The sequence below is a fragment of the Eucalyptus grandis genome, chromosome 5, assembly GCF_016545825.1.
Source record: "Eucalyptus grandis isolate ANBG69807.140 chromosome 5, ASM1654582v1, whole genome shotgun sequence".
NCBI lineage: Eukaryota > Viridiplantae > Streptophyta > Magnoliopsida > Myrtales > Myrtaceae > Eucalyptus > Eucalyptus grandis.
In genome coordinates this window covers 29,956,170-29,981,391 of record NC_052616.1, presented here as the reverse complement: position 1 = coordinate 29,981,391, position 25,222 = coordinate 29,956,170, and the positions used below count along the sequence as shown (strand labels likewise).

The 25,222-nt window shown below is 38.3% G+C and overlaps 2 protein-coding genes across 4 annotated transcripts; both read left to right on the top strand.

Moving 5' to 3' along the window:
• Nucleotides 1-632: 632 nt before the first annotated feature.
• Nucleotides 633-8,470, top strand: LOC108960195 (disease resistance protein RUN1). 2 transcript variants are annotated; one of them, XR_005551128.1, is made up of 5 exons: nt 633-1,418; nt 1,779-4,257; nt 4,359-6,179; nt 6,967-7,022; nt 7,956-8,470. XR_005551128.1 is itself a non-coding variant. In XM_039312502.1 (2 exons), the coding sequence occupies exons 1-2, from the start codon at nt 895-897 to the stop codon at nt 3,052-3,054; spliced, it is 1,800 nt and encodes a 599-aa protein (XP_039168436.1). In that variant the 5' UTR covers nt 633-894; the 3' UTR covers nt 3,055-4,348. The 2 variants fall into 2 exon arrangements, 1 of the variants encoding a protein (XP_039168436.1); XM_039312502.1 differs by lacking the exons at nt 4,359-6,179; nt 6,967-7,022; nt 7,956-8,470 and having other exon boundaries at nt 1,779-4,348.
• Nucleotides 8,471-12,792: 4,322 nt separating this feature from the next.
• On the top strand, nt 12,793-15,209 carry LOC104421263. 2 transcript variants are annotated; one of them, XR_005551129.1, is made up of 6 exons: nt 12,799-13,129; nt 13,256-13,346; nt 13,505-13,576; nt 13,720-13,780; nt 13,927-14,025; nt 14,631-15,209. XR_005551129.1 is itself a non-coding variant. In XM_039312506.1 (5 exons), exons 2-5 carry the CDS (start codon nt 13,265-13,267, stop codon nt 14,744-14,746), a joined length of 576 nt encoding a protein of 191 aa, XP_039168440.1. In that variant the 5' UTR covers nt 12,793-13,129; nt 13,256-13,264; the 3' UTR covers nt 14,747-15,209. The 2 variants fall into 2 exon arrangements, 1 of the variants encoding a protein (XP_039168440.1); XM_039312506.1 differs by having other exon boundaries at nt 12,793-13,129; nt 13,720-14,025.
• The last annotated feature ends 10,013 nt before the right edge of the window (nt 15,210-25,222 follow it).

The window sequence follows — 25,222 nt, the reverse complement described above, 5'->3', positions numbered from 1 at the left end:
TTGAATGCCCAAATTTAATTCAGATTCTAGGCTTGTTGGAACATAGAATACATCGTATGCATTGCAATTGAATTCAACAACTCCATATAAACTTTACTCGGTCTACCAAATAAACCAATGCTAGGAGTGCTCCAATTGGTATGATTGAAGAGGTACAAGCAAGAACAATGTGAATTTATTCGTCAGTAAAAATGTCAACATGGGAAGTACTTCCAATGGTCTACATATATCCATTCATGACTTCACAGCAAATTGAAATTAGCAATTTTCCAACTTGTTATTAGCCTTTTAAATTAGTCACTTAAGACAAAGGCTTTTGGATGTTTCAAGGAAGAGATATTAGAAGATCAAGACTCAAGTTCAAAGTATAAAACAATCAAAAGTAAGTGATAAGAGATGATCAGGAAAAATGTGGAGCATACTCATGAAAGACTAAAGAATTGAACGCAATAGCGTACAAGGCTTCATGTCCGTGGCCTCGCAGATTGTCTAAGTAATACTAGGTTTAAGGATGCTCGACTCTATGAAGGAAAGAAGATGGTTACCAAGCTGAAAAGCATCATATATACTACGCTAGAATGCATGTGAATTTTACAACACTAATTCTAGATATGAGGTACTATCGAGCAACAAAAAACAGTGTAAAGCAACCTCATTTATTGCCAGCATAACGCGATAAAGTTGGACCCCGCCACTTTCGAGGACTTCCAATGGCTAGACCTACCAGAGTCGTCGCCATTATTTTTCCTTTCGGTGCCGAGAAACAAGCAAACAAGTCCGAGAAAGACAGCTAAAGTTGCTGATTCCTGTTGAGGAATCTCATATCAGATCCAGAAAGGACTCCACGTCTCGTTGCGATCAAACCCGGTGAAGATTTTGAGCTCTTGAAGGAGAATGAAGAGAAAGAGGGACTCAACAGACGCAGCGACCACATCTGCTTGTGTCAATGACGGCAATTCGTCATCAGAAGCTGGATACGAGGTGTTTTTGAGTTTCAGAGGCCCCAATACTCGCCTCAATTTCACCGATTACCTCTATCACTCCTTAGTCCAAGCTGGGATTCACGTTTTTAGAGACGATGAAGAGATCCAAAAGGGCAAAAAGATTGAAGGTGAACTTCTGCATGCCATTGAATCCTCCAAAATATACTTGCCTATCTTCTCTATGAACTACGCATCTAGTAAGTGGTGTCTTCGCGAGCTCACACACATGCTAGAGTGCTCAAGCAAAGTGAATGACAAAGCGATCCTACCCATTTTTTATGATGTAAATCCCGATGATGTAAAGCTCAAAACTAAATTGTACCGCCAAGCTCTGAAGAAGCATAAGGAGAAGGTCGGCTGCGATGAGGTTCAGCAATGGAAGAAAGCTTTGACCGCGGTCGCAAGAATCGCGGGATGGGAAATGAAGGACAAATGGTAAGAGTATGACTTTGGAATCTGCTTTTTGTTCATTTTTTTCCAGAGCAGTAAATAGTGAGATTATAATAAGGAATGGAAATTTCTCCCATTTTTTTCTGTCAATCACAGTCAATTGGTTTATCCATTTTCTTCCCTTTTTTCCTGGTTATTATCTTCTGCTGCCAAATCACTCATCCAAATAGAGTATAAATCTAAATTTTCATCAGTCGAGATTTACTTTCACTAAAGAAAGTGAGCTTTATTCGGTAAAACCTCACCCATTCAAAAATTCAATTAGTTTTGTGTTTACAATATTCCTTAACTTCATAGTTCATTTGTCATATGTTTTACTCTAAGACTCTTATGTCAATATGGCAGCCAAGGTGAAACCATCAAAACTATTGTTTATGAGGTTTTGACCAAGTCGATGAGCAGAAAGAGAACATTGCCGGATCATTTAGTCGGGATTCATGATCATGTTGAAGCTATCATTGACAAGTTAAATGAAGATTCTCATGATGTTTGCTACTTGGTCATCTATGGAATGGGCGGCATCGGTAAAACAACTCTCGCAAAAGCTATCTTTAATCAAATCTCTAATCGATTTGAAGTCTGTAGCTTCCTTTTAGACATTCGCGAATCTGCAAAACACCAAAGAATTGTTGACTTACAAAAAACATTGTTATTAGAAATTCTCCAATCCCAATTTCTAGAAACTCTCACTTCTGTTGACTTAGGGATTGAAATGATTAAAAAAACATTTCGTGATAAGAAAGTTCTCCTTATTCTCGATGACGTGGATAATAGGGATCAACTCTCTAAGCTAGCTGGGAAGAAGGATTGGTTTGGTCTAGGAAGCAGAATCATCATTACAACAAGGGACATCAACTTTTTGCCAATCAAAGAGAAGGACAAAGAGAGTAGTTTCCAAGCACATTCTCAAAAATTTCAATACTATAAAATGAAAGAAATGGATTTTGTTAATGCTCTTTGGCTTTTTAGTAAACATGCCTTTGAGATGGATTTACCACCACATGACTTAGATGATATGTCAAGGAAAATTACTACCAAAACAGGTGGACTTCCTTTAGCTCTTGAGGTTATTGGTTCCTCACTTCAAGGCAAGAGCAAAACGTTTTGGAAAGCCACTTTGCAAAAGTTAAAGTCAGTGCCCAACCGAGAAGTCTTCAATAAATTAAAAATCAGTTATGACATGTTAGAGCTTGAGCAACAAGAGATCTTTCTTGATATCGCATGTTTCTTCATTGGAAAAGATATACTCCACCCGGGCTATATGTGGAAAGCTTCCAACTATTTTCCAAAGACGGAACTACGTGTCCTTATTCATAAGTCTTTGATAAAGATAACAACAGATCTTAAATTTTGGATGCATGATCAACTTAGAGATCTTGGAAGAGAAATCGTTAGGTGTGAAGACATCAATTTTCCAGAGAATCGTAGCAGGTTGTGGGAGCCTGAGTTTGCCCTTGAAGTGGTTCAGAGGAAAAAGGTAAGCTATTGTCACCTTACTATTTTCTTTAGGAAAAGCTCAACCATGCATTTTCCAAAGGTTGTGGAGTTAGTTTCTTGCTGGTACATTTTTTTTTATTTAACTTTTACTTTGGCGAAGAAAAAAAGAAAAAGGTTTGTATAAGAATTCATGATGGTAATTCCGTTATATATCATATCTAAAAAGTTACAACATGAAAGTTAATAGTAGCAAACACTTCAGGAGTACATTTAGTTACTAGTTTGTTCAACCAATTATGTGAAAGCAGATCCATATTGCAACTCCCTAGGCTATCAAGGCTATTTAAGGCTGATTTTATTCCTTTTTGCTAAGTTGGAAATCATTAGCAACATTACTTTGCAATGAGACCCCTTACCTGAAAAATGGTAATAGATTTTGTAATTGATTGTAGTGTGCAATCTTTTGTGTATAGCCCAGTAGAGCTTTCAAATAATATACGAGAGACTTTTATGAGGTTGGTTGAAAATCTTTACTATTATGAAAGCAGATCCCTTTTTTACATTGCTCTTTTATCCTGTGGAATCAGTAACGAGTCCTAAAACAAGACAGACTTTCTAACTCCTGTCTTCATCGTGCAATTAAAGTCAGGAAACCTAATAGGGGACGCTCTCGAGTAAATCGAGCTCCCACACACTCCAGACCAAGCAGATTTCGGTACATGGAGTTGGAATGGGGTTATAGATAATTTGGTTTGGCAACTTTTTCTAAATTGGAAAACCATTGCAGAATTTTTTTGTTGCAAAAATAAATAAATATGGTGGCAGTATATCTATCAAACGGTTTTGCTCAACGATATTAAAGTTTCTTGCTATCATTTGGCGATAGAGCTTTAATTGATAGGTTGGAATTATTATTTTGCTTTATACAGCATAAGCCATTCATTTCAATTGTACGAACTTCTTTCTTATTCTTTTCTCAATTTAGATTTGCGTGAACCAATAATGTGTGTTTTATTACACTGAATATAATCAAGCTTCTCAGACTTGTACAGCACCTTGTTTGTAATCCAATTCCAATGTTTACTTATGCTTTTCCTATCACCAAGGGACACAGAAAGTCGTAGCACTCAAACTAACAGGACTCTCGAAAGAGCAAACTTTCACAAGTGAACAATTTTTAAGGCTACCTAATCTAAGATTCTTGGAATTAGAGGGCGGAAACTTTGTTGGGGACTTCCAGAATCTTCTCTCAAAGTTAACATGGTTAACTTGGATTGATTTCCCTTTGGATTTAAGTGCAACAAATTTGTGCCCGGAGAAGTTAGTCGTGCTCTTGCTTATGGATAGTGATGTTATTGAAGATTGGGCCGGATGGAAGTCATGCCTGGTACAAACATCATATCGTGCAATTTACTTTTTTCTCACATTTGTCTTGCTATTCAAACTTATCAATTGTTGAATTGGCTAATTCTTGATTTGGTTTTTTAGGTGAGTAAGAACTTGAAAGTTCTCCATTTTGGCTCAAGCGTAAAAAGGATTCCCAACATCTCGAAATGCTCAAATTTGGAGAGATTGACTATTGATTCGTATGAAAGCTTGCTAGTGACTAATGACTTTCTCTCTCAACTAGAGCACCTAAAGTACTTAAAAATCTCCTCTGGGGAAATTGTGACCCTTTGTGATGACCTTTTTCCAAAACCTTCTATATTTGGTAGTCTAAAATCCCTATCAACGCTAATAATAAGAGGGAGCTCCATTCAACAACTTCCACATATTGGAGAGATGACAAGTCTGACGGAATTGTCTTTGATGAATTCTACTTTGACTAAACTTCCAAACTCCATCGGAGATCTTAGAATGTTGAGGACGATGACATTTACAAACAGTTGGATAGTGAAGCTACCGAAGACAATAGGAGGATTAGAGTCTTTGCTTGAGCTAGATTTGACAAGAACAGGAATTAGAAAATTACCTACTTCTATTGGGAATCTTAAAAAGTTGAGGAAGATGAACTTGTGTCAAGCTCCTATAAAGAAGCTACCGAAGGAAATAGGAGGGCTAGAGTCTTTGCTAGTGCTGCATTTGAACTCCACAGGTATTACAAAGTTACCTACTTCTATTGGAAAGCTCAAACAATTGGAGATTTTAGGTGTATGCAGTACTGCGATTAGAGAGCTACCAAAGGCCATATGGATGCTAAAGAATCTTAAAGTTTTGGATGCTGGACACTGTAAAAATATCAAATAGCAAAATTAGGAGATTGCCCACAACTATGAATAAGCTTTCGCATCTCCAACGACTTTGTTTGGGTAAATGTGATGAACTTGAAAAGTTGCCAAAACTCCCTGTGAGTTTGAAGGAGTTAAACTTCTCACCTCATTTATTGTGGACAAGCCTTGACCTCTCATACCTATCTAACCTAGTCGATCTTCATATATGGGACAACACTCCTCGGTTGCCAGAATTTAGACAAGGAGCCCCGAATATAAAGTGGATCGAGGGGTTATATTGTCTAGAGAAATTGACGCTTGTCATTGGAGACATCAAATTACCTCGAATTAATTTGGCTACTCTTTCTTGTCTTCGGATTCTTGATATAACTTGTGCTCGTCTACAATCTCTCAAGGGGCTTTCATGCAGTCTTGAAGCATTGACTCTACGTCATGTGAAGTCACGCATGAAAAGGTCACTGTTTTCCAACTTGACAAATCTGTCTCGTTTGAGGTTTGATTATTCAGCTAAGAAAGGTCAAATTTGATGATGTACTTGGAAAACAACTGGAGAAACTGCGGAGTTTGGACTTTTTGGGAAATAAATTGCTTAGGAGGCTTACTGTATCAGGCTTAGAGGGGCTCCAACAATTGAGGATGATTTCTTGCCCTGCGCTAATGGAGATTCGAGGTGTGGAGGAATTGGAATCGCTAGAGGAGTTGGGTATTCACGAATGCAGTTTTTTAGAAAGGTTGCCCGATTTATCAAAATTAAAGAAGCTGCAGACGTTAAAACTCACGGACATTCCACTGGAAAGGTTGCCTGATTTATCAGAATTAAAGAAGCTGCAGAGGTTGACACTCACGGGCATTCCACTGGAAAGGTTGCCTGATTTATCAAATTTTAAGGAGCTGCAGGATTTGGCTCTCGTCGGTTTCCCACAGGAAAAGTTGCTTGATCTACCTATTCCAGACACATGTCTAGTGGAATTTGAAGACTTTGAGGGCATTTACGAAGAATGGAAGGATAATTGCAGAAATGGAGCGGGTGATACCTTCGACCAACTCCAGAAAGAATAAAACATCTCATCCTCTCACGGTTGGTAGAAGTTCCTTTGGTTTCTTCTTCCTCTATATTTTCTATTTGTAACTGTTAGAAATATTCGGTTTAAAGCATGCATGCATGTGCATTGTCATTCTTACAAATAAATAAAGCACCAATCGCTTTTGTAATATTCTTGAATTTCAAAAGAAAGGGAAAAAGGAAGCTCTCAACATGATCCATGGATTAGATAGTCACGTTATTGTCGGAATTATAAGGTATTTTGTAAATAGGATGATGGCTCTAGAAGTATTGTGAGATTTTGTGTGACACCACTACCAACTATTCAAAAAATTTAAACTGCAAGATAATGACGTAGTTTAATATTTAATTATTCAAGCACTCCCCCTCACGCTTAGTCTGTCTTTTTAGACATATTTAACTACCGAGGCAAATGGAACTTGGAGAGATTTGAACTAAATACCTCTAGCTCTAATATCAGGCAAGATTTTGTGCAGTATCACTGCCAATTGTTCTCAAAGCTTAAGCTATTAGATGAAATCGTGGTTTAATATTTAATTATTCTAACAAGTCTTAGTTGAGGTAATAATGGTTGTTCACATTCATTATAAATTGCTTAGGGGAACTTTGTGTTTGCCGAGACAAAGTTGATTCCATTCTCTGGGTTGTTGAAAAATCTGAGAATATCTTCTGTGTATTATCTTGTTCATGCCGTTTGAAACTGAAAGCGGGGCAGAGTGAAAAGAAACTATTATTGTACTTTTTAGTTCTGCTCACGGATGTCACATATGCCTTTATCGATTTGTTCATGGCCATATTTCAGGACGAACATGCTCATCAGGGATCATTTGAGAACAAGATCGGCTTCATTGGATTGAAGTAAGCAAGTCATTTCTCTTCTTGCATCTGCAACACATATATTGATACTCATGGAAATCATCATCGATGATGTCAATCAAGGATTTGTACTTGGTTTAGTCGTAATTTAAAGACCTAAAAGAACACAGGCTACATGTGCTGGATTCTTAGTGATGTAAAAGAAATTGTCCAAGGTTCTACAACTAAATAGAGGAAGTAAGATGATTACAAATACCAAAAGGAAGTCATAAAGCTAAAATCTATTAACAAAACCTATTTACTATGTATATAATCTCTTAGAAGTGTGTACATCCAAAAATACCACTTCCTGAAATGTCGGAGTCATGGAGTGTTGCCGTTTGATATGAACAAACCGTTCTAATTCTAGAGGAAATGTTAATCAAAGAATACATTTCGCAAGATACAGTGTGAATTACCGACTTCTTCAACATCTTCATCCTTTTTTATAGCCTTAAAGCACAATAAATTACTGAATTGGCTTGTTTCCTCAATGTTGCATTATCGATGAACTAGACCGTTGGCATCTTCCTCAATTTTTCTCATGGTAATCAAGTTTCACTTCAAGATCTTTGACCTTCAAGACACAATCTATATGAATTTAGTTGCATCATCCAAAACAATGACATGTGAATGAACACGAGTATGTGGCAGAAGTCAGAAAAGTCGACGCGCAACTAGGTAATGACAGTCTCTTAACCATGTAATGGTTTCAAGATGGGGATATGACAACCAGAACGACCCATAATAGATTAAGCATCCATATAAAAGCCCAACAACACGGAAAATATAACAAATTTGAATACTGCCACTTCCAAGGGCTACACATGTGAAGTATTCATCATATAGATCCATACTGCCTTTCATCTTTTGAGGACGTCTAATTGGTCCTGCATATACTATCAAAATGACTACTGGCATATGTTCAAACTACAGGGAGAAGTTCGCTGGGACCAGCTGGGGAAAGAAATACCGGTAATTTACTGCATATAAGCTGAAATTCTGGATGGCACAAATCTCGAAATACAAAAATGGTGGAGAGGCAGCCAACATTTCTCTTGATCAGTGATGATGGGTTGATACAAGACTTGACATTTTCTCCAAGAGCAAAGAACATAGTTTTGTTGTTAAGAATTGTCTTAAAGCAATCTCTTGATTCAACCTGGCTATGAGATCTTCCATGTCTGTTTTTGCTGTAGATAAACTCTCTTGCGCAGTTGTAAGAACTCTGTTCAACTTATACCCCTCTTCTGATGAAAGAGGGACAGCTAAGACCCTTGGAAAACTGTAACCTTGCAGTGGCAGGATGTTGCGCCTCAGGAAATTCGGGATTGTACATAGTGTTGTTTGCAATGAGGCTCCTCTGCCACTCGCCATGCTGTTTACACCTCTGTTGCATACTTCAAGTGAGGAAAATCTTTCCATGTTGTCCAAAATGAACTTTCTATTGAAGAGAATACTTCAAACTTGCTTCTGGATAGGCCAGCTCACGTTCAGATTTGTCAATGCCAAGATCAGCAGGATCACTATGCCCGAGTCTTGCATAGCCAAGTTCAGATATCTCGTAGGATGTATCACTGCCCTGCTCTGACAATATTGGACTTACAACACTATTAAAAACATAAGCTACAGGTTGTGGTGTTAGCAGTGGAACTGCACCAGTGGCAATCGAATTTGCTTCTGAGCTCTGCTAATGTACCTCATGAAAATCTGCAAAATATAGGAAGACATATACTAGTACCATTACCCTCATGTCTGTCATGCAACAATCTCGGTTCAAGTGAAGACAATAGTAATGAGGATTTATCAGACAAGCCCCCACATGACCTCCCAGCAGCTTCAAGCTTGAGAAAGTTTGCTACCTAGCAGATTGTGATATATCGGTATCAGGTAGGAGCTTATCCATCCAAACCTCCAGAGAGCACCTTCTCCGCAGTGAACCAAATATTTGAGCACATTACTATTACCATTCCCGGGAATGAATTTACTATGTAAAAGGGTAGCACCAAACAGAGAAATTTATTTTACAGTAGATGTTGGGATGATAAATAAGTAAGCCCTTAATGCAAAAATTGTCAAGTTCAAGCATATTGCTATATCAGAAGCAAAAAACCAAAAGAAAATTATGAAAGATCAATGGAAAACACACTTCTAATGAAACAAGAAAGAAATAATGCAGAAATGAAATCCACCTAAAACACAAGTATCTACTTGATTGTTAAATCTGCATAGCAAAAGGAACAAAGCTTGTAGAAAAAAAAAATGACTGCTAAGGCACTATAAATATGCGAGAGAAAGCGAGAGAGAGAGAGAGAAGAAACATGGCATTTTCTTTGGAGGAGTTGAAGGCAGCATTTTCACGGGAAATCCCTTTCTAAGCAGCAAAAACATGGAGAAAAATATCCAGTTTCCAGAATAATTTACTTGAATGATTAACCATCTCCCTGTTGAAGAGGATTTAAGTGCTTATGAGCACAATTCCAGAAATTACATACAGTGGTTGAGTAGACAATTGACCAAGCATTGATACACTTTGCAATCATGAAACAGAACAGTCACCTCCTATGAAACTTCAAAAAATCACCACATCTTCATAATATTCCTCGTGTTCTGGTGATCCCTTCTGGCGATTGTATGCCAACTTGAACTCTGTAAAACTGTTCTACGTGGATGCTAAAAGAGGAAGTGACTTTTTTGATACCTACACTTCAATGAAGCTGGTGAGTCGCTGTAACAAGATATTCGCATGGAGGATATTCATCTTTCCAGGATACATAGATATATCTAGTCATTAAGATACAAATCCTGTCAATATGTACAACAGAGAAAGCCTAAAGAAAAGGAAATGATTGAAAATTTACTTATCCCAATACATTTACCTTCGTCGAAACTTATCCTGAAGCCTTCGTGGGTTAAGTCCCTTTACGAGAAAGACATCTTTGATGATCAGATTGCCCAGCTTTATGTTACCCCTACCAACAATTATGCCTTTTTCCTCCAAAGGTGACAGTACACAGTCGATTTGAACAAGGCTGATGATTTGGTAGCACCACCGTTCACATGTCGCGAGCAACCGCTATCGAAATACCACTTATTTGGAGATTCTACTGCTAGTTTGGAAAATAATTCCAAACTCTTAAGTATTCCGAAAATTCAATTTAGGTCAATTTCATGAGAAGAATTATTTTCTGGCGTTCCAGGAAAATACGTAGTAATTTACTAACTTGTAAGTATTTCTGAGCTATTTGATACGTGTTGAGCCCACGAGACATAAGACCAAATTTCGGAGGGCATTTTCGTAATTTTATCAAAATGTGCTTTTTCACCCAAGATAGTCTAGTTGTTATATTAAGTTAATATTTTCTGATAATGAGCTTTAAATTGTGTTTAGGACTGGGCAGATCCAATGGTTGACTCCGTATAGTTTGACTTTGTGAGTTATTGAGGTAGGCGACTTCTACCACTTCCATATTTGGTAAAAGCAGCATGACATTTTCTTTATAGTGAACGAAACTTTTATGTATTAATTCATGGCATGATTATTGAAATCTAGAAAAATAATAATTCGTGGCGTTCTATTTATGGAAAATTGGAACAGGCATTGAATAATTTTGGCATCAAGTAAATGTGGATCGGAGAAATTATCAAGCTGAAATTATCATCTATGTTAATGATATCTATATGCACGCATATTGGATTATGATCTAGCTTTTGTGCTCATCATCAACCTATGCAATGAGATCCGGTGTCCATGTTCACAGACCGGTTCTATTTTGAGATTTAATCATGGTGACTTAATTTTCGGGGCTTAATCATAATCTATGAGCTTTTTTGGTTTTAACCATACCGGATATGGTTTTCGGGCTATGCTATCCGACAAAGCATGAACATAGGATTTTTGACATGAGGCATTGAGAATGATTATATTTATATGTTACGCTATGAGTTATGCAATTATGGAAAGAAAATGTATGGAATATACACATTATTTGAGAATGCATGTTGGAGCTACTGTCATGATGCACATACATACATACATAATATTGCATTGTCCATTGCTTGCTCTTATAGAATGTAGTGACCATCCCTCTTATTGAGCCATGATTTTGCTCAATCCCCTTTATGTAATTTCTAGTTTTGAGAATGGAGGAAAGCGACAAGTTTACAAAGATCTTGTTATACATTCGAAATTATGCACGTAAAATTGATCAATTCCTACTTTTTAAATATGAGGGAAAAAAAATCAATTGCTCAACAACATTTTTTTGTATTTGCTCCAACCAAAACATATAGCGAGAGTGACCTCGACTCATGCCAAAACTTGATCGAACTACGTGACAACCATTAAAAAAAAAAAAAGAGTTATCCACCTTCTCCTTTTCCTTTTTAATGGTTTTTCAAGTCAGTGATTATAAATTTCTAGCATTGGCAAGATTCTAGTATTATGTGCTAAAAGATACGGAATTCTTTCCTATGCTGGTAAATTTGTGGTAAAGTTTGTCGTGACCTATAGGTTTAGGGATATTACCTAAAAAAGGGGTTTGCAACCCATGATTTAGATGCAGTCTCTTCCAAACCTATACCTTGTGCAACATTAGATGTTCAAATTGACAGTATTAAATTTTCTATAAAGGAGTTGCCACTAGCCTATTAGGATCGGCTAGAAACCAAGTGAAGTGTGAGAGCGTACTTTACTTCCTATGCAACTAGAGAATTTAAGGTCGAGAACTAGATTACATTAATTAATCAACTAATGCCCTTTTGGTACATATTCTTGTTCAATTCAATAAAAGTTTTGTCAGGCAATTTGGATTGATTTTAAACTTATTCACTAACATATGAGATGATTATACGGATGCGCATTCATTAAAATAACAATCAACAACCAATGAAGTGATAAATAAATTGCAAAGCAAAACAAGTATCTAACGCTAAGAAAGGTACTGTTTTTAACTAGACTAACAATCAACATGTTGAGGGTTTGCAATTCAATTATAGTCGGAATAAAGATGTGCGAACAACCACTTGGCATTCAAACCCTATTGTAAAACCTTAAGAGCTCGTTCCATTTTGAGCAAAATATTTTCATCAAGGATTTTCGCATATTTTAAGAGAAAATTACTAAAAGCTAATTTTTAAATAAAATTATTTTTGGAATTTTAAAATTTTTACTTTCTTTTAAAAAATTTAATCCGAAAATAGGGAGCCTGGTCCGAACACGGGTTGAACTTGGACTCTCGGGCCTGGGCCAAGAATATAGATTGGGCTCTTCGGTCAACTGCACTCGTTGGCTAAACCCAACTCGCTCAAGTACAAACCCAGCCCAAACAAAACCCAGCTTACCAAACTAGAACTTAAGCCCAACACTTGCTGGCTCCATAACCAGAACTCAGCCTATTTTCAACGCCCACGACCACTTTTTGTTAAAACAATAACCAGCCCATTCTTTGATGAAGACGACGCACTAAGGCTGCGCATGGTAACCTTCCCTCAGCCCAAGAATTTCTATTCTTCTATTAGGAAACAAAAAAAAAGAATTAAGTAAAACCTCGTTTTGATAACGGCAACTTAAGGCGTGCATAAACGTTTAAGAAACGTTTCGGCATCTTCTGTACGGAGAGTGCGTCTTAACAAAAAGAAAGTAAAACTTGCGTTTGGTTGCGTTTTTGTTTTTTTTTTTTTTGTTTCTGGAATGAAAGAGGAACAGAAAAAGAAACAAAAAAAAAGTCGTTTCTTTTGAAAAGAAACACTTCTTCGATGGAACAAAAGAACAAAAACCAAAGGAACAAAAGAACAAAATCGGAACAAAGGCGAACTCTTCTCCTTCGTGCGTGCTCGTCGCTCCTCTCGTCGGCTGAAGCTTCGTTCTTCCTTTTCCGGCGTCTCTCCCATCTCTCCGGCGGCTCCCACTCGGCTGACTCTCCGGCGACTCCTCACCCGGCGACTCCAGGTACGTTTCTGGTGCTCCTCCTTCTCCGGTCAGCGTTGCTCCCCCTTCGGCGCGACAGATCTGGGACGGCTCGCTCGAGCCTCGAGCGAGCGTTGCTCGCCCAGATCTGCGGTAGAGCAAGGAGACGAACTCGAGCTCCGGTTCTGCTTCCCCCCCTCAGGTACGTCCGCCTCGTGCAACGCCCCCCTTCGCCTCCTTCGGCCTGCTAGTTCCGGTTTCACCCATTTCATGATTCGACGTGATCGTGCTATAATTTGCATTGATTTCTTGGGTTGGGGTGTTGCAGAGGCTGGTCATGGCGGAGAAGGGAGGGAAGGGGCATTCGCTGCCCGGCAAAGCGGCCAAGTCCTCGCTCAAGTCCACCACTCCCAACGGAGGTAAAAGTTAGCGCGACCCATTTTCGCTTTCTTCCGATTCTCGCGTCGTTGCTTCGTTTTTCGATTGCATTCTTGTTTTTGTGGCAATCGGCTTCTCTTGCTGTTCTTGGGTTTATGCTGAGAGAATTTTTCATGGTTGTGTGTATGTTGACGTGTAGCGTCCGCGAAGGGCAAGGACGATGGTTCTGGGAAACCCAAGAAGGGGAGGAAGGTTCAGTTTGATTCCGAAGGTTTGCATAGCGTTTGGGTTGTTTGATTCTTTTTCGTGGTTGTTGATTATAAGTGGTTTGGAGATGTGGGTTCTGTGACTATCCGGGTTTCGCTCCGTTTCCTTGTGGTGATGTTTCTTTGTTGTGGGTGGCTATTTGCACAGGTCTCGGGGATGGAATTTTCGGGTTTTCATCTGGCACCAAAGCAGACAGCTTGTTGAAAATGTCCGTCTCCGAATTCATCATTTTCGGGCTGTTTCTGTGGATTTATTGCTTGGCAGTTCCATGTGGCTTCGGTTGCTTGCGATGTGTTATTTGCTACTTACTGCGTGCTGATTATTTTGTCCTGGCAATCTGTGTATTTTCCTTAGTGAATTTGGGCAAAGGAGGGAAAGGAGATAAGACTGGCAGGGCTGCCAAAAGTTCCGCTCCCAAAGAACAGCCTCCTCTGGAGCTCAGAGTTGAGCAGGGTAGGTGTTTAGCTATAGTGCTCCTTTTTTTTAGCGGCGCAGATTGAATATCTTACTTATGGGTTGCTTCAACCGCTGACTGTCGGGTATAACTACACGTGTGGAGCTTCGCTTGAATTGGTTTTGTTTTAGGTATGAAAATCCAAATGAGATCAGTAATTGGCCTAAATTTTTTTATTTGAAAAATTTGGTTTCAAGCGAGATGGGCTTGGCAAGAAGGTGGCAAGAAGGCATTTAATACGAATGGAGAGACAGATGCCTTACAAATTACGTCTACCTTTAGCAGTTAATAAACTTACCCAATCATTGACTCATGCTTGTAAGCATAGGTCTGCATGTTGGCAACCTCTATGATTGTTTCGTTTCTGACTTACTAGAGTCATACAGATTGGACTTCAGCAGGTTCATTTTGGACTGTGGAGTCGTGGTTTTTCCTCTTCTGGCCAAAGAGCAGAGTTGTATTGAATTTTTCAATTTATTGGGCATATTGGTGATGATGCTACGTGTGAATAATACTTTACCTTTTCGTCAATTTAAAGGTTTGGTTTAGACTAGTTACTGTGTTGGGTATGCTCCCTGATCTTGTCAATTTATTGAATTTATAGAACTCCCAAAACATGCCAAATGTCTGATGGACTGTGAAGCTGCTGAAATCTTACAAGGAATCCAGGAGCAAATGGTTGTATTGTCTGAGGATCCAACGGCCAAAATTCCTGTGTAAGGAGTACATTCTCGTGGGTCTCTACTTTATGAACATCGGTAGGATGTATCAAGCCCTTCTGGCTTCAGGAGACCTCAAGTCTGCAAGGATTGTGCTGAGCAAAATGCCCAAGGACGATCCCCACGTGCGCCTCATCATCCAAGAATCCCAAACGGTGTATGCCAAGATGGCATCTGAGAAAAAGACGGAGAAAAACCGGAAAACAAAGGGAATAAAGCATAAAAAGTCGAAGGCGAAAAAGTAAGTGTGAGGGCTAACTGCATTCCTGTTCGAGTACTTTGTAGTTCCTAGGTCAATAGCCTCTTGTACATGTTTGCCTTGATGTTGTTTTTAGCGTAGCATCATCATCCTCCAACGCTCTTGTGACAAATTTTCACGGGATTCCCCCGTTCATCTAACCTAATGGTTACTAATATATCAAAATGCTGGGAATAGTAGCATGAGAAATCTTTAACTTCTTCCATTTGTGCGATATCGTCTTTGAATTTATTTATTTATTTTTTCACGAATTGGGTCCTCGGATTTTGATGATTAATTTCGTTTTGGTTCTTTCATAAAAAAAAAAAAAAGGGAAGTCATTGTGAAATTTATTAATTAATGGTGTGAAGCGAAGAAGGTTATTAATATATCTAAGTATTTACCTAACTTGTCATGTCTCAGCATCTACCTTTGCAGCTCTATGCTTTGTAATAATTCAGAGAATTTACTAAGGTACAGGGTATTTGCCAATGGATGCTAGTAAATGCAATTATCGGACGGAATGAAAATGTAATATTTCGTTGCAAAAGTTACTCGTCAGCGGTTCTGATTTTCGAAGTTATACTTTTGTTAATCTACGTTCTGATTTACCAAATGAAACAGTAAAAAGAAAACATTCAAGCAACAAAAAGAAAATGATGGATCGTATTTATTGCAAAAATGTCACTAGTGGTCTTTCTGTTCAAAAGGCGCTTTAATTAATTTTGGCCGTTTTGAGTTCTCTCATTGGAAAGCTCGTGTTCTCAGAGATGATATGCAATCTTGCTGAAATAAAGATGTGAAAATGATGGCACGTGGGGTTTTGCGATAGTTTGGAGGAGGATGAAGTCGACAATTAAAAAAATTCATGAGCATTTAGCAAAATTTATACAAACTTTAATTACAAAATTTCCTACGAAATATGCCATATGATCATGCTAAAAATGTTTGTCTTCACTAATCATGAACAAATAAAATTAATGAACATTTCATAAGAATGAGAATTCAATATCAATTTTAAACTTTATTAAAAATGTTTTTAAAAAAAAAAAAAAGAATTTTTTTTTTTTTTTTTGCGTTTACCAAACGTGTTTACATTCTTTTTCTATTCAGGAACATAAATTGGTTGTAGTTACCAAACATGTTTACATTCTTTTTTTATTCCAAGAACAGTTTTTTTTTTTACACTTACCAAACGCATTCTTTTGTTCAAAAATTTCTGCTCTCGAATGTAAACACTTTTGTTTCTGTTCCCAGGAACAAAAAAAAAATGTAAGTGTTTCCATGCGCACCTTAGTTTTTTGTTCTCGGGAACAAAAAGTTAGCCTGGGAATGGTTTTGGAATAAAAATGAGAAGTAAAAAAAAGTTGCTTCTTGTTCTCGGGAACAAGTTTAAGAAATAAGTGATTTTTTTCTTTTATTCTTCTCTTGCTAACCGCCATTGACCGGCGGGCGCGGAGGTCGACCACCGCTGTTCTTGCCGGTCGTCGCCGGTCATGCTGCCGGACGCCGCACGTCGACCGGCGGCGGCGGCGTCTGGCGGTAGCGGCGGTCTACCAGCAAAAATAAAAAATAAAAAAATAAAAAAGAAACTATTTTTTACCAAACACATTTCTATTCTTTTTCTATTTCTAGAGTAAAAATTTTGTGTAGTTACCAAATGAATTTTTTTACATAGAAATTATTCCCTTAATAGAAATAGAAAAGAACTATTTCGAAAGAAATTGCTCCCGGCTAAGAAATGTTACCATGCTTAAAGCTTAAAAATCAAGAACAACCTTGCGCTGAACAAAACCAAATTGCAATGTCTTTTAGACAAGTCGGAATCGAGACTAACTTGAACAGATTTGCTTCGGGCATTTCTTCAAACATATGGCGAGCGGCGAGTTGGGGAGCAAATATTGACTTGTTCGGAGGCTCGAGCGCACACCCAAACTGAAAAGTAATCAACGAGCAACGTTCGGATTCCACAAAAACCAACTCATTCGGGTCGGCACGAGCGAACTAAAGAAATGGAGTCGACTCTCACCTCGCTCGAGACGGGACAGAACAAGGCGGGCAAAGAGGTTCGTGGAATTAGCGTCCAACCGTGGGGGTTCCTACCCGGCTCGGCGACGACGACCAGGAGGTGAGCCCGAAGCGAATCGAGCTATGTTCAGCCGCCTCGATGTCGCCGAGCCGGAGTACAAGTGGATCGAACCCCAAGGAAAACTCACCCGGAAGTCGGTCGCGCGGAAGAGGAGGCAGCCGGCTCGAGTGTGTCGGCTAGAGGTCGTCGGCATGCGTCGGGTGTGGTCGGGTAACGCTCGTCGAGAACGAAGCTCGGCTGTGTGTCTCGCTTTCTCCGTCCCCTCCCTCGGGTCTTTTCAGCCGAAGAAGAAGAAGAAGAAGAAGCAGAATCCTCACTCTGTCTGTTCCCCTTCCTCCGTGCTCTTTTTGTCGCGGGCGCGAAGCGGGGGGGGAAGGAGGAAAAGATAAGGGTTGGGCCGAAGGAGGGGAAAATCGACTGGGCCGGCCGAGGCGAAGAGAATGAAGGAAAGACAAAAGAGGCCCGGCCCGGTTCGTTTTCCATTCTTTTTTAATACTAATAATTAAAATTGATAATGATTTTTTTGAAAATTTTAATAATTAATACTATTAATCCAAATGCTCCTAACATCTATATGTGATGCATTTTAATGAAAATCATTTACTTTACCTTTTACTTTTTACTTTAATAAAGAAGAAGATAAATCCCTAATTTTCTATGCAATTAAGTTTGAAATAAAAATGGTAAAATTTTTGTGTCAATAAATTTTAGCTGGTCTTTTAGCCGATCGTGCTTCCCTACCATTTAATTATCAAAAGAAGAAGAAAAAACCAATAGAATGCATTATGATCGCTTGAACTTTGCTAGCAAAGGCGATTATGCTTGCGTTGGAATGAAGTGATAAAAACTTTGTTTAGGTTTCGTACAGTGTTCTACCTTCATTTGCCAGAATAGCACAAGCCCATACAAGTTGGAGGTGACATAGCAGCTTACAATTCTCATGTAAATATGACACCTAGTAATACATGGGAGCTTCAGCAGGGTCATATCCAATCTCATAGTATTCGCCAGAAAGACTCCCCATAGGCGCAGTCGCCATGGGACCGGATGCTGCTCCGGAACTTCGGACCTCTCTCATGACCCGCTTCAGGTTGCTCCGTTGCACCTCAGAGATCCGACTAATGGTCACCTGTTAAAAACTGATGGCGGAGTCAGTAATAGTGGAGATTTGAGAGGACGATGTTGCTTCAAAGCAGATGGGGGCGGATTGATTCGCAGTCAAGAATTACCTTCTCCGAGGGCCAAGTTGAAGTAAAGGTCATCAATGTTGGGGCAGTTGTGGTAACATGCCGGTGAGCAGAGCTTGGTAGTGAAGCGAGGCTGAAGGAGAGCCTCTGAAGATATGCCAACAGACTTCCTATCCACTCCACAGGCATCGGTCTCGATCCACTCGTGCATGGTATCCACAGCCACTTGAGAGGTCTCGCATTTGTATTCCATCTTCCCATCCGTTGGGCTCACGTAGTTCTCCAGGACGCACCGCCTTCCATTATACCAAGCAACTGCTCGCATACAATGTCACCTGACAACGAAAAAAGTAAGGAAAGAAAGACAGGTCAATCGAAAAATCAAATAGCTTGTCACGGTTGCACTGTGGTGAAGAAGAGCCACGGGTTATATACCCATTACCCAGAGCTCTTTGGAGGAAGAGCGAGAAGGCAAGGAAGAGATTCCAGGCCATTTTGGGAGAAGAAGAGGAAGCCTGTTTCTCAGGCCAAACACGGGCGAGTGAGAGATCTCGGTGTCTTGCTTGCTGTGCTTGTTTCTGTAGCAACTTTTCTTTTGCTGGTGATGAATATGAAAGTGTAAGGGGGTGCATGACAAATCAGAATTTCTGTTCCAGAAACAATTTTTCTATTCCAGACTTGTTTCTGGAATAGAAATCCATTTGATAAACCTATTCCGTTTTTCTATTTCTGGAATGGATTTCTGTTCCAGAAATAGATTTTGATCAGAAATCAGAAGTAGAAATTTTCTACTTCTCTATTTCTGGAACAGAAATCAGAAATAATTTCTCTATGAAATTTTCTACTAAGATGAATATGCTTAGAAAAAATATTGCCAATAAGATGGCAAGAGATCATAATATGCCGGAGATTCCATGAGATCGTGTTTTCAACTTTTGTAATGTATTTCTATTATTTTGTATTTAGGGATTCCCAATCTTTGCTTTTGTAATGTGATACTGTATTTGATGATTCATATCTCAATTCTTGTAATGTAATATTCTACTTGAGGATTTCCCTTATTTGTAATGGTCCTTTATGACAAGCTCTATTGCACTTCGTAAAATTCGCCGATTTTGTAAAATTTGCCACAAATTGCCCAATACACTTCTTTGTGTTTCTTTCTAAAACGATTGCTCGATATCGTAAACCATGGCGGTGATCGACATGACACACTAGCATGAAGGGGATTAGAATATGGTTGCCCACCTTCATTCTACTAGAGTTTTGGGAACCTTCTATCATGCTCAAAAGTAATGCATATTGATTTCTTTTTTCTATTGTATAAAGACTATTGATAAGTATATTGTTTGACCGTAATTGCCTATCTAGGTGGATGCTAAAGAATTTTGTGTGAAAATTTAGAAAATTTGATATAACAACTCTTACTTTGTATTTTTTTTCAAAAAAGGAGACTTTACTTCAAAAAAAAAAAAACTCTTACTTTGTATTTGGGTGAATGGGTTCATAAGCATATGAAATTTGTAAGAATGGACATCTCATTTGCTCAAAAAAAAGAAAAATTTGTTTTAAGAAATAGAAATTTTATACTGTTATCAAACGAATTTCTATTTCTAAAATAGAAATTTTGTATCGTTATCAAACATATTTTTTTGCTCAGAAACTCGTCTAGAAATAGAAATAGAAAAATCTATTTCTGTTCCAGAAACTATTTCTGGAACAGAATGGTTGTCATGCGCACCTAAGCTAGTGAAGGGAGGAGCTTGTTTCTGCACCGTAATTCCCCATGGAATTCGATGACACTCCATCCAACCACCGTAAATCAATTATAAATCAATAACCAGGCATCTTCAAGAAAAAAATAAAACAAGTACACTCCCCAAATTTTACATGCAAGGAAAAAGAAATAAAAGCGAAAAACTAAAAAATAAAATATAGGCAAGCAGTGAAAACACCTTTCTTTCCTCCCTCTTTCTTTCTTTTTTTTTTTCGATAATTTCGTCAGAATATTAGCATATTTACATAAATCATAAACCCCATCTCTTCGATTTACATAACGTGCAATGAAAAGCAAGAAAAATTGAAAAAAAAAAAGCCGAAAGATCAAAAAAGAAAAGAAAGAAGAGAAAGCAAGCAATGGTAGAAACAGTTACTTGCTTTGGAATATTATTTTTCTTGTTGACTTGTTGACTGAGGTTCTGGTTGGGCGCTCTCTCTTTTCAATCCAATCATTTGAGGGGCTTCCATGTGGCACATTGGAGAGACTGCCACCAAACTGGACCCTACCCGTGTTGGGTATGCCAGGCGGCTTCATCGCGGGAATCCAGCTTGGGGGATTTTCTCAATTTGGCTAATTTACCCCAGCGGTTTATCATTATCCTATTTTATGTTTAGAGTTGACTCCGATAAACGGAGCAGTTTAAGGACTTGCTCAGGTCCTATTAGAGAATCATAGAGGATGTTTAGTTTGGTGGCGGTCTCTCCAATGTGCCACATGGAAGCCTCTCAAATGATTGGATTGAAAAGAGAGAGCCCGACCAGAACCTCAGTCAACAAGTCAACAAGAAAAATAATATTCCAAAGCAAGTAACTGTTTTTACCCTTGTCCAAAAAAAAAAAAGAAGAAGAAGTAACCGTTTTTACCATTGCTTGCTTTCTCTTCTTTCTTTTCTTTTTATCTTTCGGTTTTTTTTTTCAATTTTTCTTGCTTTTCATTGCATGTTATGTAAATCGAAGAGATGGGGTTTATGATTTATGTAAATATGCTAATATTCCTGACGAAATTATCAAAAAAAAAAAAAAAAAAAAAAAGAAAGAGGGAGGAAAGAAAGGTGTTTTCACTGCTTACCTATATTTTTATTTTTTAGTTTTTCGCTTTTATTTCTTTTTCCTTGCATGTAAAATTTGGGAGTGTACTTATTTTATTTCTTCTTGAAGATGCCTGGTTATTGATTTACAATTGATTTACGGTGGTTGGATGGATCGTCGTCCACTTAAATGACGTTATTGTTTGTGGTAGATAACGGGTGAAATTGGTAGCTGGAGAAGGACAAGTTGTCTATCTAAACGCTCTTGAAATGGAATGCAATTAGTGTTATTTTGATGGAGCACCGTGATGTCCAAGAACGCTGCATTTCAACAAGAAGTTAGGTTTTCGCGCCCCCTAAAAAAAAAAAAAAAAAAAAAATTAGGTTTCATTGTCGGTGTCGTCCTCGCTCTTCGCTGCTTCGGAAAAGATTATGCCTTATCGATCCTTTTAACCTTGTACAATTAGCCTTGTTATTCTCCCCTTTCGAGTTCCCCGAAAGATTTCTTGAAATACTAACGACAGCTCCACCTTTGAAATGGATAATCGATGCACTGCTCCCGGTTCTTCCTAATTTCGACAGTGCCTATTGGGACGTATGTGCGAATTGTGTTAAAAAGGTTTCGCATCGAAAAGTTAGTATAGTGTGGTGTGGAGCAGCTGATATTTCTAGTTTGCCAATAGCTCATTGGTTTAAATTTTTTAGTGAAAGTTGGTTAACTAGATATGTTGATAGGCTCATGTGACGGGGGAGATTGTTAAGATGCATTGTAATATTTAAATATTAAATTATGACTTCCTCTAATGGCTTAAACATTTAAAATAATTGACAATGGTCTTGTAAAATTTCACATGACCCACAAAAATTTGACCTCAACACATCATGCTTTGATAATATGTAAGATATCATGAGATTATTGTCAATTGTTCCAAAAGTAAAAACAATTTATCTTATGTGGTATTAGAATAGAAGATCCAAGCTTTGGAACGGTTGTTAGTTTTATCATAGGAGGCTTTGAGTTCAAATTTTTCGAAGCCCCTATTTTCTCACCTGTAATTTTTTTCCACACTTTAGTCCTAGGGTAAAATCCAACTTGCATGTAAGAGGGAATGTTTCAATATTCAATCATTAAATTGCTTCTTCATCTACTAGTATAAACTTTTGAATAGTTAGTAGTGTTCCTATAATATTTTACATGTGTGAGTTGTGTTGTAAAGTCCCATATAGAAGAATTCGGTGATGTATGAAGTAATTAATTATCCTAATTAGCCACAATTTATTGACTTTAATTTTTTGAGTAAATGTAGTTCTATATCGAAGGGCGAGGAGTTAGACTTCCTCTTGATGATCTCTCCTATAAAGATATCTAGTCTCAGCCGCGTCGCCTGACAATACCAACAACTATAGGTCGGCTTTCCCTGACTTGCAAGAACTTCTTTTAGGGCTTGTGATGAGCTTTAACAGTTGGCTGAGCTTCCTGCGAGTTTAGCAAGGTTTAGTGAGTTTTCGTCTTCATCATTGTTTATTGTTGGAACTTAACCAACTTAGTTCATCCAGAAATAATTGAGAGCACTTTAAGGTCCCAAAAAAACCAGACGAGTTCGAACACCAGAGGAAGGATGGCTAGGGAGGTTATCTAAACCCTAGGAAATTGTCACTATGTTGAAGATATGATCTTGCCTCCAACTGATTTGGGTTCCCATTGTCGACTCAAGAACTCAAAATAACTTGTGTTGAACCCCGATTTATTACGCGACTTACCATCTAGTATTGAAGGTTTGACTTTGGTAGAGTGGTGTCACCATTAGAGTGGTCACTCCTTTCCAACTTGAAAAAATTGTCCACTTGAGAGCATCGACGGTGTTGGCTAACAGGGATCGAGTTTGATGTGCTTGGACAGGTAGAGAACTAGCATTCCTTGTCTGTCAACATTTTGTGAATTGATTGTGAGGCTTTCCAAGCTATCGTGGTTAAAGCAGCTCCGATGGTTGGTTTCGATTAAATTGCCTGGAGCTAATTGAGATTCAAGGCTTACAGGACTGGAATCCTTTGGAAGAGTTATCAATTGAGGATTGTCGTTGCGTTCAAAGGATACATAATCTATCAAATTCGCATAAGCTAAAGGAATTGAGTCTTTATTCTTGTACATCGTTGGAATTGAGTTTTCATTCTTGTTACATGACTTCGATATCCCTTTTTCCAAATTCACAACGAGGGAGAAATCTCTAGGTAGAACCTTCTCTCACATTGTCAAGGCAGAACATTTTTCATTTGCTTGTGAGGCTTTCCAATTAATCATTTCACGTTCAGAGCACCTCCAACGGGTGGTATTGACCGAATGCCCAGAGCTAATTCAGATTGTGGGCTTGGAGGAAATTGGAATAATCTGTTTTCTTCTCTCTTTCTCCCGCCAAAATAGGAAATGAAATCATTGAATCCATTGCTAATTGAATTCAACTTCTCTGAAGAAAGGTTACCCGGTCTATCAAATAAACTGAGCCGCGGAATGCTCTGGTTGGTATGATTTCTGAGGTAAAAGCAAGAGCAATGCGATTCTGTTCATTGTGGTCGTCATTAAAATGTCAACACAAGTCTGTCTTTCAAATGATCTACGTATCCATTTCCCACTTCGCAGTGAAATGAATCGGCGACTTTTAGTTCGTTTTTAGCCTTTTAGTTAGTCAATTAAAAACAAATGGTTTTGGGTACTTCAGAGAAGAGATACCGGAAGATCAAGAGAGTCAAGTCAAAAGTACAAACTAAGTAAAAGAAAGTTATAAGAGATGAGATGTCGAGCATATAGTACTCATAGAGGACTGTAGAATTGACCACGGAAAGTAAAAGGATTCATGTCAGTGACCACATAGTGATAAGTTCATTGTCTGTGTTAAAATATGTCTCGAGTTTGAATTATTTATAAAACCCGATCTAATTAAGGAAAAGAAGACATGACTAGAAAGAGAGATATATACATACATACATATAACTTACTAAATAACTTCTTGTTTGCGTATACATACATATGTAACTTACTAAATAACTTCTTATTTGCGTAGTTGCAATTGAAAAGCTCTCTTGAACCAAAGCATGGTAATCATCCTCCCAATCGATAATTTTTCGATAGTTCTATCCACCATCCAAAAATAGTAGATCCTCCAAGATCGATTGACATGTAATATTCCACAGAATCCCATTAATGCCACTGCGAAACCTGATCCTAATCCTGAGTAAAACCAATTAACAATAGAGTCACCTTCAGAGTCACCTTCAGAGTCACCTTCATTATGCTCATCTCTCGAACAAACTTTCAAAAGAGGAGCTCCACAAAGTGCATGGTTGCCTCGATAAACAGATTGATCATCCAGAGTGCTTAGTTGATTCCCTGATGGAATAGGACCAGATAAATTGTTGAAGGAAAGATCCAAACGACTTAGAAAGTATAGATTGGATATGCTAGGAGGGATTTCACCTAATAGCTTGTTATTGGATAGATCAAGAGATTCCAAATATCTCAAGTTGCTAATATCTAAAGGGATTTTCCCAATCAGCTTATTTCGAGAGAGGTTCAAATTCTGAAGTTGAACAAGCTTAGTTAGTCCTTCCGGTATTTGTCCTTCTAGTGCATTGCTTGAAAGGTCAATGGAAAACAAATATTCGAGCGACGCAGTGAATTCCAGGCTTATTCCTTTTATATTAACCACCATAACGAAGAAAAGCCTCCTCCAATCATCCATAGGATATGAACCAAAACTAGAATTGGCCCACATCTGTGAGAAGTCGCTAAAACAAGGAGGAATGCCTCCAGAAAGGTTGTTATGCGCTAGGCTTAGATATTGGAGTTCAAAATTGTCACATAATTGCCAAGGAATGTCCCCGGTGAAGTAATTTCTCTCAAGATTGATTACCTTAAATCCTATGCTAAATGGAGGTATTCTACCAGTGAATATATTGTCACTGAGATCAAGGATTTCCAAGGAAGGTAGGCCTATTAAACATTCTGGAAGCACTCCATTCAAGCCATTTTTATGGAGGCCTAGAACTTGCAACTTTTCCAATGCACATAGGAAGCTTGGAAAATGACCATTTAACTTATTGTCACCCAATGAAATCCAATACAAAAAAGGTTGCAACCCCCAACATGGTGAAAGTCTTCCGG

What these genes read in the sequence shown, in the direction of transcription:
- LOC104421263 (XM_039312506.1), top strand. Translation starts at nt 13,265, where the DNA reads ATGGCGGAGAAGGGAGGGAAGGGGCATTCGCTGCCCGGCAAAGCGGCC. An exon ending in GTCCACCACTCCCAACGGAG is followed by an intron (nt 13,347 to 13,504) that starts GTAAAAGTTAGC and finishes GTTGACGTGTAG; the next exon opens with CGTCCGCGAAGGGCAAGGAC. An exon ending in GGAGCTCAGAGTTGAGCAGG is followed by an intron (nt 14,026 to 14,630) that starts GTAGGTGTTTAG and finishes TTGAATTTATAG; the next exon opens with AACTCCCAAAACATGCCAAA.
- LOC108960195 (XM_039312502.1), top strand. Translation starts at nt 895, where the DNA reads ATGAAGAGAAAGAGGGACTCAACAGACGCAGCGACCACATCTGCTTGT. An exon ending in TGGGAAATGAAGGACAAATG is followed by an intron (nt 1,419 to 1,778) that starts GTAAGAGTATGA and finishes TCAATATGGCAG; the next exon opens with CCAAGGTGAAACCATCAAAA.